The sequence below is a fragment of the Lentinula edodes genome (assembly GCF_021015755.1).
Source record: "Lentinula edodes strain Le(Bin) 0899 ss11 chromosome Unknown C8R40scaffold_102, whole genome shotgun sequence".
NCBI lineage: Eukaryota > Fungi > Basidiomycota > Agaricomycetes > Agaricales > Omphalotaceae > Lentinula > Lentinula edodes.
The window spans coordinates 1-18,351 of NW_025764408.1; the positions used below are offsets into that span (position 1 = coordinate 1).

Below are 18,351 nucleotides of genomic sequence, written 5' to 3' on the forward strand. Positions count from 1 at the left end.
TGCGCGTTTCCATTTTGAATATCAGGTCCCTTACCGCCGCCGCTTCAGATGGATCGTTCTCTCATTGGAGAGTATACGCAGCTGCGGTGGCCAACATCGACGGGCCTTGGTAACTATGGAGGGTGTACGCATTGTGTTGACTGACCTCTATGCCAGCTAGCACGGGTGCCAAGGGACTGCCGGATGGTTGTGGGACATCGAGGATCCATGTCTTTGCAGATGGATTCTCCTCGAAGTAGCGTTCGAACCTGGTCTTTACCAGGCCCCATTTGTATTTGGTTTTGTTAGGCAGGTCCCGTCCTCCTTTTAGCTGTACAAATCCTCGTTCATTCCGTTCTACCTTCCCTTTGGCTACCCAGTCTGCCAGGTCCGGACACTCTTTCAACGCCTTAGCGGGACAATCGTCCCAGGGACAGTTCCTATCCGTTCGTGGTTCGCGCGGCTCACGTGTTCCATTCTCTCAATTCTTGTTATCCCTTACCAGCTGCTGCATCATTTGGGTGAGCGCCGCTACTTGTTGGGATAGGGAATCTTCTGAATCTTTAGTTTTGGCTTTAATTGCTGGCGTTTCTTTGATTGTAGAGCGGGGAATCGTCGTCCGATCCCCACCGCGAAAACTTCCGGAGCTAACCGGAGCTGAAGCGTCGGAGAGGAGAAAGGTAACAACCTTTCGTATCTTGTTTATGGTATAAGCCTGTCCGACCTTTTTAGTAGGGTAATGGACATATAGCCCTGTGTCAATTCGTGCCCTAATGCTCTCTGGGAAGGGACGGACATAGTGCTGGGCTATTAGGATTTCAGAGAGGGTTCCCTGGGTGCATAAAGCCTTAGCCACCACTGCAAACTCTCGGTGGTATTCTGCCAGTTCTTGGGTTGTGGAGATAACTGTAAGACCTGGGTCAAAATAGGTCTTAGGGTAGGTTTTGGTATGCGGAGGTTTATGTTGTAGCGTGCTAGGAGCAGGCTGGAGCTCGAAGGGAGCTACGAGAACCGCGACCGAGGACGGGAATGACCTAGTAGTGGTTGGAACGACGAGATGGTGACCCTTGAGGGGTTCCTAGGAGGTCCAGGGAGGTCCCTAATGCGTAGGGAGGTTCGGGACGAGTGCGGGACCGTAAGATATTGCGTAGTAGGAGTTGTACTCGCTAGAACGTCAATATAGAGTCGAGTAGGTAGTTTATGCAACGGGGTCTCGAGGGTGTAAGCTCCCGAGAAGGGATATGCCAGGGAGGGTAGGTCCCTGGGGGCTAGGTTGGAGGATGGTCGTCCTCGAGTGTGGGAGGTGGTAACGGAGAAGCAGTACGTAGTTCGTACGTGAGGGGTAGCTTCGACGTTACCTAGATCGAGGTCCCGAAGCTTACGAAGTAGCTAGGGAGCTCTGGGAGGTTTGGGGAAGAGTAGCTTTACCAAGCGGATAGGCGTTGGGGAGCTTTAGTAATGTTCGAGGGAGCTCGGGGACTCACTCGGAAGGCTTAGACTTGAAGTAAAAGCGTATATTCGATCGTACCGACGATCAGAGAGACAATAGACAGAAGTAGAGAGAAACAGAGGTAGAGAAACAGAGAGGAAAGAGAAATCCGTATGGTTAGCAGGTACAAAGGGACAGGGACTGGACCTATGCAAAAGGGTGTGTGTTCAAAATATACCAAGCTGGGGCTTCGGGACATTGAGGCGTTACTTAAATAGGTACGGGAAGTGAACAAGAGAACATCTGGAGGCATGAGGTAGCTAATCGGAGGGAGGGAGGTAATCGAGATTAATACTTAAAGGGGTTATCGGCTAGAGGGCTTTCGTACGCGTGTCGGGATGAAGGACGTTTGGGTAGTGGCGTCAGAAATACTTGGGGAGGTGTCGGGTGATACTTGGGGAGGTGCGGAGGACATACAGGAGGTGGTTAGGACGTATGGCAACGTGTGATGATTACTGGGACTGGTCTGGTTGTAGCCAGGGCATGACATTACCCCCCCCTGTAACCCCTTCGCGCCCTCGCGATGGGTAGGCGCGTTTTTCTGGGCAGTCACCTGACATTCACGTGGTACCCGAAAATTTTCTTGTTGAAGTCCTTCAGATTCTTGCTTCTCCCTTTCTTCCACCGCCTCAGTTTTTACGAGTCAAACTCTTCTAACTGCGATGTCTCCCACCCCTACACGACCTTTTTCACGCACACCATCTCCATTGTTACCCCCTCTTACCGCTTTGGGGGAGGTACCTTCCCCGGCTCCTGAATCCGATGGGGAGGTCGAGGCTGATCAGCTAGCCTTTACGATCGAGTCGCCGTCTCGTCCCCAGCTTCAGCTGTTCGAAACGGTCTTCAACACTGGCAAATCGCTGTCAGCCTACTGCCAGGATGATCCTTTATGGCCTATTTTAGCGGAGGTAGCATCTCCCTGTACCAATTGTCTGAAGACCCCAGGGAAATGTAAGGTGTTGCCAAGCTCCCCTCGGTGTACGAACTGCTCGTCCAAGAAGACTTGCAGTCTGGGGAAGATCCTCCGGTTCAGATATTTCGCTCGTCGCTGTAATCAGGATCTTGCCTACAGCCGAAGATTCTTAGAGCTCCACGGAACTCCTGCCCATAAATCGACTTGGGGTATTCCACTGACTGCTTGGCGCGAATACGACTCTGCGCTTCATGCGCGTACCTCCTCCACCTCCATCCTTCTCGAGCTGAATATGTTGGACGAGCAGGACGCGGTCGATGCTGATCAGCAAGAGCTGCAGCAATTTATGACCTTGCAGCGGGACGAAGCAGCTGTTGCAGCTAAACGCAAGCGCAATCGTTCCCCTAAGCCTGTGGCTGGTCCCTCCAGCAAGAAGATTCGGTCGGATGCTCCCAAAACGGATGCTCCCAAAAAGCGTTCTCGTCGTAAATCCCCTGCAGTCGAAGTGAATGTAGAGCCTTTCCGTCGCGTTCGGTTGGTGGTTCCGCCTGTTCGCTCGGTGGCTCCTACCTCCCTTCCTGTTCCCCCTCCTTCCTCCCCTTCCTTAATGGGGGTACTCAACAGGGATCTGCCGATGCAGGGTCCCAGCGATTTGGTTCGATTGGCGGATGCGGCGGAAGTCCATCCTGGTTTGGTTCAGCAAGCCGGTTCCTCCTCCCCTGTTCGAACACCCATAAAAGGTACAGGGCAGGATCTTCTTTCCTCGACCATGCCTCCCATTCTCCGTCCTGCCCTGGTACCCCGCAATCCCGCTTCGCACCCTTATCGTGCTGAGAATCAGCGTCTTGCCGCTCGGGTTCGTTTGCTGGAGGCTCAGCTTGCAGATTCACAGCGGGAGAATTCCTCCCTGACTTCTGCTCTTCGGGATACTTCGCATGCTCTCGAATCTCGACAACGGGAGGTGGAGCAATTGAGGTCCTCCAGTCAGGAGTTCCTCCAGCGCCAGGAGGAGTATCGTCACATCATCGACCAGTTTAATACCCTGGATAGGGCTCTTTCGGGACCGTCTGACCAGGTAAGTTGTAGGAATGCAGTCCTCACTCTATCGTTTGTCTAACCTTCCCATTACAGAGTCTTCTAGAGCGTTTCCAGAAGGTGGAGGAAGAACTTCGTATCACCAGGAAGGATCGGGACGACGCAACGGGGAAGCTTTCCACTTCCTCCCGTAGGATTTCCGAGTTGACGACTGCTCTGTTGTATCAACACGGTATTACGGATGAGGGCAATGCCCTTTCGACTCGCCAACGTGCTCGTTTGGAGGAGCTTCAGGAGGAGGTCCATCGCACTCGTGGTCGTGCTGCTTTCGTCGAGCGTATGATTAAAGAGTATCCCGATGAGGGCTATTACGAGGTGGTCCTTCCTCCTCTCTCACAACTCGAAGGGGACCTCGTCAAGGTTCGGGCGGACCTTCGTCGTGTTGCTACTCTCGCCCACCGCCTCTATCGTTCTGATCCTGCCACCGTGCTTCACCATCACAACCGTTACATTGGTGCGATCATTGAAGCGGTCGTTGCCTTCCTTCGTCGTGCTCTGGAAACCGAGGACCCCGACATTATGGAGCACAACATTCGGCTGGCCTTGGATTATATGCAAACGGCGCGTGGTGTTCATGGGGACCTCCACATACGGTCCACTAGCAGCATCCAGTGGTTTTTTAACAATGCTGTCGACCAAGACGAGGGCCTTTACACCCTGATGTTGGAGAACTCCCGTTTTGACAGTGATCGTCCGTTTTTGACTGCTGCTCAACACGCCGGATTCACTAGCCCCCCTCCCGACTCGTTGGAACCTCCCCTTCATCGCCGTATGTTGTCTTTGTCAACGGCTCTCCCTCACCGAGGGGGTGCTGGACGGTGGGACGATCTAGTTCCTGCAATCCCCAGTGACGACCAGTTGACGCAGGACTGGGAGCAGTTAATGCTGCAGTACATGCACCACATCACCGATACCCCGCTGCCTGTTCCTGATCCCCCAGTCCCCATGTCGTCAACGGGGCCAGTTCCCGAATCTTCGGACGAGACAAACGTCGAGCAGTCCTTTGAAGCGCCGATTGTCCCAGTGTCCTCTCCTTCTGGTGGTTCCCATCCTCCAGTCCCTCTGTTCCTGTCGGAGCAGGAGTCGCCGACCTCCCCTTCTCCTCCTCCTCGTTCCTCAGTTCCGCCCCTCCTTTTCGGGTCCGTTGCCAGCCTATCCATCGATCTGACTGGCGATGATGACGAGTTGTATGAGACGGAGGAGGCTTATGCCAGTAGGATTGATGTGGCTATGGAAGGTACCGAGTTGGCGGTGGATCAGGGAATCGTCAAGGAAGAGTCGTTGTAGCATCCCTTTTGTAATTTTAGTCCCATTCCCTTTTTGGTACTTCTGTTGAATATTATACTTGCTTGATCTTTTGTTTTTGTTGAATAATCAGAACCTTCGTCGTATTGTGTGAAAATCAATGAGATTAAAATCATGGTGCATTCAGCTAGTGTGAACCTTCCGATGCACGTATCGTTAGTTAGTCGTGGATATGGGGTTGTGGTCCCCGTAGTGTCCTCATGGTTGTCGTTCCCCCCTCTACTCCCTTCTACCTTCCCGATCCCTCCTCCTCGTCTTCCCGTGCTTCCCGTTCCAACGAGGCCCATTGCAGACGCGATGGCTGGCGTTTCCTCGGGTGGTGTTTGTGCCAGCTACGTAGGAGCTCGATCGAGCCCACCATACCTTCCCATCCTACCCAGGAGTTGAACTCATCATTATACCCTTCCCATTTTACGAGGTATTCCACTTCCTCCGGTCGTCCCTTCTTGGGTTTAGAGTCAAGGATGTCCTCGACAAAATGCTCCGTTTTCCCTTTTATGAAGATTGGGGGTGGCGGGGAGGTCTGGCGTTTGAACTTGTCATGGAAGTGGGGTTTCAGCCTGTCGACATGGAACACATTGTGAATCTTGTGGAGGTCTCCCGGGAGGTCCAGTCGGTAGGCATGACTTCCTACTTTCGACAAAACTGTATAGGGACCTGTCCACTTGTGGTCCAGCTTCTTCATTGGTCGTCTAGTCCTGACGTTCTCCATATTTAACCAGACTTGATCACCCTCCTTCCAGTCCGGGGCCTCCTGGCGTTTTTGGTTCGCGTACTTCGCATAGACCTTGTTAGCTACCTCGATTCGTTCCTGGAGGTACGTATGTAGCTCCTTGAGGTTGGACGCATACTCATTGACCTCCGCTTCCTGCACCTGTTCCAGCGTAATGGACAACTTTGGATGATAACCCTTGTTGGCGAAGAATGGTGAGACACCTGTAGTCGTGTTTGGGGTATTGTTGTATACGAATTCGGCCATTGGTAGGAGGAGGTCCCAGTCGTCTTGGTCGTAGGAGCAATAGATTCGAAGGTACGCTTCCACGGATTGGTTTACTCGTTCCGTTTGTCCATCTGTCTGTGGGTGATACGCGGTTGATAGTCGGGACTCGATTCCTAATGCTCTACAGAGCTCCCTCCAGAATTGGGACACAAAGAGGGAGCCCCGGTCTGAAGTTATGTCGGAGGGCATCCCATGCTTTGAGAAGACGTATGTGATGAATAGATTGGCAAAGTCCTCCGCCTTATCCGTCGTATGACAAGGAACATATATGGCTTGTTTGGTGAGTCGGCAGACTACTACGAGGATGGCGTCGTATTTCTCTGGTCCCGCAGTGGCTGGGAGCTGGGTGATGTGATCTAAGGAGATTGAGGACCAAGGTCGTTGACCAATTGGTAACGGGCGGAGGTTCCCGTAAGGTTTGGAGCGGCTGGCTTTGGCTCTCAGACACGAGTGGCAGCTCCGCACGTAGTAGTTCACGTCTTTGGACAGTCCTTTCCAGAAAAACAGCTGGTTTACGAGCTTCTTGGTGCGCTTCTCCCCCGGATGTCCCCTTAGTTTGTGGTCGTGGTACGACTGTAGGACCTCCCTTCGTAGGGTCCCAACGTCTGGGACGTATATACGACCTCCCCTCTTTATCAGTCCATCCTCCCAAACGAAAGATTCCTCCTCGTTGCGTGCAATCCTTTTTAGTGCTTCAATTATAGTCGTGTCCTTTGGAGCTTCCCTTACTCGATTCACTAGGAGGTCCTCGTTCATAAGGATGGTAGCGTTCAGTCGTTCTGGAGGTATGAGTACCCGTTCCCTCCCTGCTAAGACCTGGTCCCTTGAAGCTCCCTTCTTTGGATACACGTCTGATCTGCGGGTGAGCGCGTCCGGCTTGGCTCCCAACCTCCCTGGACGATAGTTTATGACAAAATCGTATCCTGAAAGGAGCTCTGCCCACCGGGCTTGTCGTGCTGTTAACTGCTTCGTAGTGGTGAAGTACTGGAGATTGTTATGGTCTGAGTATACTTGGATCTGATGTCGGGATCCTTCGCAGTACGCCCTCCATTGCTTGAAGCAGTCCACGATAGCTAGGAGCTCCTTATCGTATATATCGTAGTTTAGTTCCGCGGAGATCATTGATCGTGCATGGAAGGCGATAGGATGTATCTCCCCCGTTTCGGGATCCAGCTGTGATAGGATCCCTGCTATAGCCAAGTCGGAGGCATCGCATTCAAGGACTACCGGTAGGTCCGGATTGTAATGTCCCAGAACCGGGGCTTCGGAGAATGCTGACTTCAGAAGTTCGAAGGCACTACTACACTGTGATGTCCAGTTCCACACTGAATCTTTTCGGAGGAGCTTCGTGAACACCTTGGTGATCCCCGAGTAGTTGTCTATGAACCTCCTATAGAAGTTTGCGAAACCGAGGAACGCCTGGAGTTCCTTCACCGTCCTTGGTTTTGGCCAGTCGATTACTGCCTTCACTTTCTCTGGGTCCATGGACACGCCCAATGGTGATATGATCACCCCCAAGTACTCGACGGTGTCGACATGGAACGCGCATTTTTCCGGCTTTGCATGGAGGTGGTTCGCCCGTAGTCGTTCAAGGACCTTCCTGACGTGTCCGACATGGGATGCTTCATCGTCTGAGTAGATCAGAATGTCGTCCAAGTAAATTACCACACAAACGTCCACCATGTCGTGAAAGATCTCGTTCATGAAGAATTGAAACGCGGAGGGAGCATTCGTGAGCCCAAAGGGCATTACCAGGTATTCGAAGGACCCATACCGAGTTCGGAATGCAGTCTTCCACTCGTGTCCCTGGGCTACCCTGACGTTGTTGTAACCTGCGCGGAGATCGATCTTTGTGAAGATCTTCGCCTTCCGTAGCTGATCCACTAAGGTTCCTATCAGCGGTAGAGGGTACCTATTCTTCTTCGTAATCTTGTTCAGAGCTCGATAGTCCACGCAGAGTCGCAGGGTACCATCCTTTTTCTTGGCAAACAAGACAGGAGCTCCCGCAGGGGAGCTGGAGGATCGTATGAACCCCTTGCCTAACATCTCATCGATGTACTCCTTGAGGGATTTCAGCTCCTTCTCGGACATGTTGTAGAGCTTCCCTATGGGCGGTATCGCATCCCCTTCTGTCTCGATTTTGATATCGTAGGGTCGGTGAGGAGGTAGCGTTCTTGCTTCTCCAGGTGAGAACACGTCCAGGTAATCCTGGTATTGGACGGGAATGGATTTCTTTAACTCCTCCGTCTCCTGACGCCTCGATTCTTCTTTGTCGAGCTCCCTAACGACCCCTCCTTGTTCCGAACTAGGGTCCCCACTCTCAGGATCCTTTGGTTGCTGCACTCCCTCTGTGGCGCTGCTATCACTCGCCCGGAGCATTTCTTCAGTAGGGGACTCCTCCTTCGTTGGCGATATATGAAGGAAGTACGCTGGGGTTCCCTCCCTCAGTAGACGATCCATCCCAGCAGCTCCTATTAAGCTGATGGGTTTCCCTTGTATGGTTGGGTCCGATTTTCGTTCCACCACATGGGTACCCGCTATGAGCTGCTTTCTCCGGAAGTTGTTGCGCCGTATTGAACCCTTGGGAGTCAGACCAGACCTTGAAGGAATCTTGGGTATGTTCAGGCTTTCGATGTCTAAAGTGGGGAGGTCGGGATAAGGTCCATGCTCCCTCCTTTTCTTCCTCCACCGGACTTTTTGCTTAGCTCCGGGCCAGGAGGAGGATCGTTCCGTGTCCCTACTCTTCCACTTTTGATATGCCTCCTCTGAGTCCTTCGTTGGTTTCGGGGTTACTTTCTCCATAGCGGATCGCCCAGCCTCGAGGATTTCCTCCACCTCTTCTTCCGTGCTTTCGCTCGCGAATGCTAGCCATTCGTTGATCCCCATAAGGATTGGGTCGTCTGGCCCTAGATCTTTGTCCGAGGGGAATAACTTGTGTGGACCTGGTTGACTCGCTTCGTACTCTTCGTCCTTTACTTCCTCTAGTTTCACCCTCGTCCTTGGAGCCCTAAGGGGAGCTTCTGGAGGTTGTTGAGAAGTTTCTGGAGGTGGTTGTGGAGCTTCAGGAGGTCGTTGAGGAGCTTCAGGAGGTGATTGGAGAGTTCCTGCGTGTATTTCTTTGCCGTTTACCCCCCTCCCTAGCTCCTCAGTACCTCCCTCGGCGCCTGGTTGGACAATTTCCGACGCAAGGGCTGCTGAGATTCGAACGTTTCGGTCCTGGAATGTCAGGCAAAGTTCCTTCCAGTCAATTACTGGGTTGTGCATGCGTAGCCACGGCAGTCCTAGCACAATTGGAGCCGTGGGGTGTAATCGAGTTACTAGGAACTCCACCTTGTGTATTGTTCCATCCGCAAAACTGATCTGATCAGTGTAGGTCTGAGTTATCAATCCTGCGGAGGTAGGTTTCCCGTCGAACAGCTCCAAAGGGATACTGTTTGTTAGGTCAACCAAATTTTCTGGGTGTCGCATAGCGACAGTTTTGTCTATGAAGCATCTAGTTGCTCCACTATCCACTAGTGTGGCATATTCTTTGTCTTCATCGAGGTCTGAGAACGGAAATCGTGTAAGGATGATGAAGGAGTTGTAGGATCGGGATGTGAGACGAGCTGGCTGACTCCCCGCGAGTGCAGCTCTTATTATGGTAGGCGAAGGTGTTGCGGGGCTTCGCAGTTCGCCCTGATCTACCTCGAAGCCCCCTGCCCATTTCCCACTTCGTCCAACAGTTCTTGCTCACCTCCCTTTGGTGAGTCTAAGATGTGGACGTTCCATAGATCGTCCATTCCCTCCCGTTCTTCCACCACGATCCCGGCGCGAATCCGTTCTAAAGGACGAGTTGAATCGTCCTTACGACCTCCCCCTTGGTTGGCCGTCCCTCTTCCTCGAGTTGAATCGGCCTTGGAAGCTCTTTCTGAGCTCCCTTGATCCTCCACTGGACGTTCTAAGTCCTTTGCCCAGTGTTCCTTTCGTCCACAACGCATGCAGAGCTCCTGCCTTCGTCTCCTCCACTTCTCCGCTCTTTCCTCAGGAGTCCATTTCCTCCCAGTGTCGGTAACTCCTGCTCGGAGGACCGCTTCAGTCCATTCTCCTCCATCCCTGCAGTGACAGCAGTCCTCGTCCTCCTCTCGGTTTTCGCTATCGTAACTTTCTCCTTCCCCCCAAGCTGCAGACGCCCTTTGTCGTCCCTCTTTCCAGTTGGGCCTGTTTGGGAACCTCCCTGTCGCTGCTGGTTTCGGATTGGAGGTCCAGACATCAGCTGGATCTCGTTCCCGACGCAAGGGGGACTTGTAAGGAGCTTCCGGTGCTAATTCCAATCCGGGGAAGCGACTCAGCCATCCTTGCAGCGCTTTTTCACCGTGGAGGCTCCTCAAACTCTCCGCTTGCGCACGTACAGCTCCGTCCAACTTCGTGAACACTCGGGTCCACTCGTCGTAGGATCGAGGTTCCTCCCTTCCGGTAACAACCTGTAGAGGCAACCAGGGAGCTACCCCTTTCTTGAGGTATGTTACCAGAGCCTCGTCATTAAACCCGGTCAGAGGAGCGTATTCGTTGAAGCGAATGAAGAAGTTGGCGAAGCTTTCCTCCGGCATCTGCTTCATCCAGGCCAACCTCCTCCTTGCCTCGTCCGCCTCGTCGATGGGTCCGAATTTGGAACCGAACTCTCGTTTAAATTCTGTCCAGTCCTCGAGACAGGTGTACTCCCCCCTCAGTCGTTGCCGATTCAACGTGTCGAAGTGTGAGAGTGCTGCACCAGTGAGATGACTAGCTGCGGAAGCGCACTTGTCCTTTTCCCGAGCATAAATGGTAGGACGCACTCCAAACATCCTTTCCAAACTGAGAACCCACGTCTTCCATGCAGACCGGTCGTCACCTGCGAAGCTTTCGATCTTACCGACGTCGAGCTTCGACTCAATGGTAATCCGATTTTTTTCTTCGTTGCTCTCCCACGTACTTCGTCCCTCGTTGGGAGGTCTAGGGGCTGCCTTACGGTGCCAACCTTGTCTTGGATCGTAGTACCAGGGTTGGTCCGGGTCATAGCGTGTTGGAGGTACGTCAGGAGCTCCAGTGGGGAGCTCTCCTCTGTCCTCCTCTCTCCTTCCACCATTCCTACTCGATTGGTTCTGTTCCCCCTCATTGGAACCTTCCGAATTACTATCACCCGGTCCCCCGGAAGGTGGTGGAGGAGGAGGAGGCGGAGGTGGTGCCCCTCCCCCGCTCCTTCCTCCCTGTTCTCTTTGACCCTGTCCCCCTTGACTCAGAGGTCGTTCTCGATCTCTCGATTGACTAGAAAAATGTGGGGGAGGTACTCTAGGAGGGGGGTTAAAACCGCCTTTGCCTCCTCCCTCGTTTTCCAACGCGTACGCTCCTCCTTCTGGTCTCCCATACTCCCCTAGTTCAGCTCTTTGTACTCGGGCTCCCCACTCGTGAATACGTCGTCGGTCCACACTCGGAGTATCCGGGATCTGTCCTGCTTGTTCTTCCTGGGGGTTTCCATCCCTAGCTCCTATAGGAGTGTTTCGGTTAAAGGATATTGGTTCCGTAGCTTGCCAGCTCCTTGGCTGGGGAACTACAGGAGAAGGACCCCCCCTCGTATATTCTCTCATTACCCTAGGTGCTCGCCCGGATAATCCCGCCGTGTTTCCTGTTTTGGAAAGGGGTCCTCCAGTCGGTACTTCCCCCGCTGTGAATCCTTTCTTTACCTCGCGGAGTTGTTCCTGGAGCGTCTCAATGACCCGAGCCTGTTGTTGGATCATTGCTACCGATTCCTGAGAGCGTGCCGACTCGAACGCCATGCCAGGTCGGTTCATCTGAGCTCCCGTTACAAAGGGAGTTCCAAAAGGAGCTCCCTGCGGGGGTACCGCCTCTTCGTGAACTGCCAACGTTCTTCGTTGGTTCGGACCCCTTTGACTTTCCGTTCCCACTGCCTGAGATTGCATCGATACCGACCCTTGATACGGAATGACTGATGGATTGCTCAGTCTTGGAGGAACGTGTACAGGGTTGGGAGCCAACCGAGCTGTCAGATCTTGTCCGGAGATCCGGGATGAATGTTGTGCGCCATCTATCCTCACCTCACCAAACTGGTATCGCTGCGTCGAGACTGGGGTTAAAGGTTTCGTTTGCAGGTTAACTCTGGGGGGAGGAGTCGCATTTTGAGCCAAGGCATGTACAGTGGGGGAGGTCCCAGAGCGTAACTGGGGGCTCCTCGTGGCCGTGTTACCGGGGTTAAGGAGTTCAGGAACCTCGGTATTCCTGGGCGATGAATGTTTCTGCGCCAGGAAACGACCATCAGATCCATGGAGCTGCCCTTTCTGGTCAAATTGCTCCGGAGGGAACTCCCCTACGCTTTCGAGTTCGCATTGAACCATATACGAGGTTCCCCGATTATCCGCGACCAGTCTGCGACGGAATTCCAAAGCTCTTTCTAGATTCGATCCAGAAAGTTCCTCCGACAGCATCAGAGTGTCTGATTCCGCTAGTAGCGTCCGATGTCGGGTCTCCTGCGAACACAACATCGCTTCAGACTCCTCACTCCTCACCAGAAGCTGGTGCATATGCCTCATGGGCGTGTACGTGTATACCGTCTGTCCGTTACGGACCCGGACGGGACTATCCTGATCAGGCATTGACTCCACTGGGGCCAGGAGGTGAGCCGTGGTGTACCTCCTGCGTCTACGATTTTTTGCAGCGATTGCGTTAGCATCCTCGTTACTTTCCTCATCGATTTTAGCTGCTGCTTCCGCTAGGTTTGCGTTCCGAAGTATTTGGATCGCCTGGTAGTTCGGTATGTTCACCCTCGAAGGGGGAGGTTCAAACCGTACGGCTCCTGATCTGTAGTTAGAGGCTCGGTACAATATACGTAGCCCTGCTTCGCCACAGAATTCCTTCTCCCTTCCATGGGTATGAGGGAGGAGGGGAAGTATTCCCCTCGAGTTTCGGAACGATCGCCCGTAACGTGCCTCTGCCTCTAACAGTTCCAACATCCTCTCTGGGTCCAATAGGACGTTGTACAGCCAGAGAAAATCTGATCGGTTCGCGGGGGTCATCAGCCACTGCTGGGCCTTCTCTGGGAGGTCTATCTCCAGTTGAGTTCCCACTGTTAGGAACTGTACTCGTAGGTCTGAGAATTCGAGACCGTCTCCCAATATTTCGATCCCCATTGACTCCAATACCTCCCTTAGGACCATAGCTACATCCTCCGGGATACACTCCTGAATTCGAATGACGTCTTCCAGACGCAATGTCATTTCGGACAAGGGTTGTACTGGGAAGTTGGTCCTGCTATGGTGTATTGCGTGTGTACGCTCCCAGTTGGGCGTATTCATAGCTGGGCTCTTCAGGAGACTGGAGAGTGAACTTCCTCGTCTCGGGGGAGGAAGGTTAAGGGACTGTACTGGAGGTGTTGGTAACCTCCGAGATGAAGTCCGAGATTGTTCGGATACGGCAGGGGATACCCTCCTCTCTGGAAGTTTCTCCTGTTGTCGTACTGTGAGAGGGTCAGTACTTCCCCCTTGTATCCTTTCGATAGCGGCTACTTGACCGCTGACTCTTCCGCCCGCGTTCGAAGCTGACTCCATATCTAGCTGCGGTATCGGTCCAGGGGGAGGTCCTCTCGTTCCCCAGGTAGGGGAGTATGCGAAACCTCCCATGGGACTACTGGCAGGTTGGGCGTAACCCATGGAGGTAAACCTCCGTTGTGGTGGTCCCATCCCAGGTTCCACTGGAGGGGGCCCCTGAACTTCCGGTTGACGTCCCTCTGGGGTCCGGATGTTGCTGGCGGTTTCATCCCCGAACGACTGTTCTGGGATGGACATCAGGCGTTGACCAGCTGCCACCGTGATGACAGTGGAGCTAGCAGCCTGGTTCGATTTTTGAGCTTGTGTCGTGTTTCCACGAGATAAGGCGCTCTTTTGTTTCTTCAATTCGGTCTTGGAACTAGAAGGTCGTTCCGTTGACGTCGCCGACATTTCGTCGCGACGAGTCCGTTCGGTGACGGGAGAGCTTGGTATAATGTAAGACCTGGGTCAAAATAGGTCTTAGGGTAGGTTTTGGTATGCGGAGGTTTATGTTGTAGCGTGCTAGGAGCAGGCTGGAGCTCGAAGGGAGCTACGAGAACCGCGACCGAGGACGGGAATGACCTAGTAGTGGTTGGAACGACGAGATGGTGACCCTTGAGGGGTTCCTAGGAGGTCCAGGGAGGTCCCTAATGCGTAGGGAGGTTCGGGACGAGTGCGGGACCGTAAGATATTGCGTAGTAGGAGTTGTACTCGCTAGAACGTCAATATAGAGTCGAGTAGGTAGTTTATGCAACGGGGTCTCGAGGGTGTAAGCTCCCGAGAAGGGATATGCCAGGGAGGGTAGGTCCCTGGGGGCTAGGTTGGAGGATGGTCGTCCTCGAGTGTGGGAGGTGGTAACGGAGAAGCAGTACGTAGTTCGACGTGAGGGGTAGCTTCGACGTTACCTAGATCGAGGTCCCGAAGCTTACGAAGTAGCTAGGGAGCTCTGGGAGGTTTGGGGAAGAGTAGCTTTACCAAGCGGATAGGCGTTGGGGAGCTTTAGTAATGTTCGAGGGAGCTCGGGGACTCACTCGGAAGGCTTAGACTTGAAGTAAAAGCGTATATTCGATCGTACCGACGATCAGAGAGACAATAGACAGAAGTAGAGAGAAACAGAGGTAGAGAAACAGAGAGGAAAGAGAAATCCGTATGGTTAGCAGGTACAAAGGGACAGGGACTGGACCTATGCAAAAGGGTGTGTGTTCAAAATATACCAAGCTGGGGCTTCGGGACATTGAGGCGTTACTTAAATAGGTACGGGAAGTGAACAAGAGAACATCTGGAGGCATGAGGTAGCTAATCGGAGGGAGGGAGGTAATCGAGATTAATACTTAAAGGGGTTATCGGCTAGAGCGCTTTCGTACGCGTGTCGGGATGAAGGACGTTTGGGTAGTGGCGTCAGAAATACTTGGGGAGGTGTCGGGTGATACTTGGGGAGGTGCGGAGGACATACAGGAGGTGGTTAGGACGTATGGCAACGTGTGATGATTACTGGGACTGGTCTGGTTGTAGCCAGGGCATGACAATAACTTTCTTCTGAAAAGTTTCGACAACCTGTACCAGTTCTTCAGTAGTGACTTCAGCAGTACCCGTTGCGCCGGGGTAATAGTCCAAGATCTCGATCTTGAAGTCCTCCCAAGTCCTCGTATTGTCATCAAAAGTGTCCAGTGACTGCCAGAACCTCATGGTTTTGGCGTCGAGGTATCCTAGGACTGTCCTCTTCATCTTCTCAGCGTCTCCATCGACCCCTGCCACTTTAGCAGTATGTTCGAACTCCTCGAGGAAATTTGGCAAGAGTGCCTCATTTTTCAGATCAAACTTTGGGGCAGAGCGACTGTTAAGATCATGTACACCGTGTAACCGTGCCAGAGGTCACAGAGTGTCTAAGCGCGGAAGACGAGTGGGACAGTAGTGAAGTTATTAACAACACCGCCGTTACGCCGTTAGTCCCCGGAGATCGTGAGTATAGAGGGAGGAGCTAAGTAGCAGCCAAGTCGGAGCGGCGGTATCGCTGGTGACGAGGAGCGAACCAAAGAACGTAGAAGTCCTAAGGTAGAGTAGAATGTACTTCAAGGCGTTGAGCCTGAAGACTTAGAGGAGCACAGAGTTAAGAGGGAATCTAAGTCGATCTAAGTCAATAATTAAACTGAGGAACTACAGTAGCATGCAGGCAGTATTTATATCTACGGAACGGCGCATCGGTGCGGAGCGCCAGACTAACTACTAGGAGCTATACGTGTAGTACCTGCAGGGTAAAGTAAAAGACAATAAGGAGAGACTAGAACGGAAGGGTATGTGTAACGAGAAAAAACAATAAGCAGAGATTACAATAAACAGTGGATCTTTGGAATGGAGGCCCAAGGCATGGGCTTGACAGTATCCCCCTCTTAGGCTTGAGCCCTCAAAAGCTGTTAATAGCGGGAGTTGATTAGTCACCAGAGGAAAATTTTAATCGCCATCAGCATCGGAAATTTGTCCTATCAGTCAGCAGGAAAAATTTTCGTAAGCCGTTGGTACCGGGAATTGTCATTAGTCATCCAAGAAATTTTCCGGCTCCCCGTAAACCAAACTCAATTCAAAGGAAAATTTTTGCTGGTCCGTGCGCCGTTTTGACCCTATAAAGCTAAGGCGGGTTTTTGCCGTGGTCCTTCAATCCAAAACTTCTAAGTCCTCTCTCTCATGTCTTCCAGTCGTACTACTACCTGGACTACCACCATCGGCTCTATCCCCATTACGGGTAGACAACCTTCGCCACCTTCGGCTCCAACTCGCCATTCAATGCTGGATCCGTCTGATGAGGAGCGGGAGCTCGAGCTCCAATTGGAACATACCAGGGAAAGGAACAGGAAGAGAAAGGAGGAGAAGAAAAAGGCCGAGGAAGAGGCCAAGCGGAAGGCAGAGGAGGAGGCTGCCGTTCAGGCTGCCAATGCCAGGAGGATGGAGGAGGAAAACGCAGAGAAGAGAAGGAGGATAGCAGCAGCAGCAGCGGCTCGGAATTGTCGGGGGCCCTCACCAGGTGAGGCTACTACTTCTGCTCGTAGAGTGGAAGTGGCCATCCCTTGTGTGGTGAAGAAGGGAAAGGCCTCCCAGGGGAACGAGGTGAGTACTGTAAGACCTGGGTCAGAATAGGTCTTAGGGTGGGTTTGGTATAAGGAATTTATGCTGTAGCGTGCTAAGAGCAGGCTGGAGCTCGAAGGGAGCTACGGGAACCGCGACCGAGGACAGGAATGACCTAGTAGTTGATGAGACAGAGAGGTGTGACCCTGGAGGAGGTCCCTGTAAGGTCCTGAGAGGTCCCTAGGGCGTAGGTAGGGAAGATGGATGTACGGAACCTAGTAGTATTGCGTGGTAGGAGTTGTACTCGCTAGAACGTCAATATAGGATTGAATAGGTCGTATTGGGATTGGGTATGGAGTGTCTAAGCTCCTGAGAAGATATACGCCCGGGAGGGTAGGTTCCTGGGGACTGGGATCGAGGGTGGGCGTCCTCGAGTGTGGGAGGTTGTAACGGCGAAGCGGTATGTAGTTCGACGTTACCTAGATCAAGATCCCGAAGCTTAGGGAGCAATGGGGGAGCTCGAGGAGGTATTGGGGAGGTTAGCTCTCCAAGGCGTTAGGCGTTGGGGGAGCTTTAATATTGTTCAAGGGAGCCCGGGGACTTGTCATGCCTTGCCTGATCTTGCTTCCTTACCTATCATATTCCTCTTCATTACCTTCCTATATCTCTCCACTGTATACCCAGAGCTCCCCTTGTCCGCTTTCACCATTATGTAATATGCCACATGGCTGTCACATGTATTGTATATAGGCTGGGGACTCCCCTCGGAGCTCCCCAGTGTGTTATTGTCAAATCTTACCTGGAAACTCTTCCAACCTGGCTTGGTCCCTGTTAGTACAGTCTACTAGTACTTGCTAACAGGGCCTGACACATCTCACCTGTCATATATTTCCTCTTTATCTGTTTCCCTCAACTCTGTTTCCTTCACCTCTGTTTCTCTTCTCTGTCTCATCTCTCTAAACACCTCTCTCAACCTCCTACCCCCACCTCTGGTTAGGCTCCCCTCACCAGTATTGGCACTTCCCATACCTCCTCGTATGGCCTAGGCGGCTACCGCGTTTGCTTAGGCCCAGTCTGGGTAAGACCAGAGCAGGCCCTCTGTGCCAGGGCCTCACAGGACTCACTCGGATTGCTCACACGTGAAGCAAAAGTGTAGATTGGATCGTGTAGACGATCGTCGAAACAGTAGACAAGAATAGAGAGAAACAGAGATAAGAAAACAGAGAGTAAAGAAATATCCATACGGTTAGCAGGTACAAAGGGACAGGGACTGGACCTATGTAAAGGGTGTGTGTTCAAAATATACCAAGCTGGGGCTTTGGGACGATGCGGCGCTACTTAAATAGGTACAGGAAGTGAACAAGAGGACATCTGGAGACATGAGGCAGCTAATCGAGGGAGGGAGGTAATCGAGATTAGTACTAAAAGGGGTTAACGGTTAGGAGGATCTTGTATGCGCGTCAGGGTGAAGGTCATTTGGGGAGTTATATCAGGAATACTTGGGGAGGTGCATGGTAATGCTTGGGGAGGTGCAGAGGAGGTACAGAAGGTGGGTAGGAAGTATGACAACGTGTGGCGGGTACTGGGGGTACTGGGGCTGGTCTGGTTGTAGCCAAGGCATGACAAGTACCCGCTTCCTTATTGAAAATTAACTTACTCATTTCGTTACCAGGTTAGTGGCGGAGAACCGGATGACGGCGACGAAGACGACGAAGATTGAGCACCCTGCGAGCGGTGTTATAGCAAGAAAATTCCCTGCTTGGAGCAGGTAGGAAAACGGAGTACCGTAATCTGCAAACCGTGTCACGATGCAAAAGTAAAGTGCTCGTACTCGGGTCGGCCAGTACAAGTAAAGCGGGAAGGAGGACCGAGCGGCGAGCGGATGGCCATGATGGAAAGCCAGATGGCTCAACTTCTAGCGGACAATCAAGCCTTGAGGGAAGCTACCTCAAAGTTTCAT

General features: G+C 52.6%; 1 protein-coding gene across 1 annotated transcript; it reads left to right on the plus strand.

The window, feature by feature from the left end:
• Positions 1 to 16,013: 16,013 nt before the first annotated feature.
• C8R40DRAFT_1178829 (uncharacterized protein) lies at positions 16,014 to 18,111 on the plus strand (the record flags this gene model as incomplete). The annotated part of the gene is made up of 2 exons (XM_046232930.1): positions 16,014 to 16,433; positions 18,064 to 18,111. The coding sequence occupies 2 exons, from the start codon at positions 16,014 to 16,016 to the stop codon at positions 18,109 to 18,111; spliced, it is 468 nt and encodes a 155-aa protein (XP_046078759.1).
• Between the last annotated feature and the right edge of the window lie 240 nt (positions 18,112 to 18,351).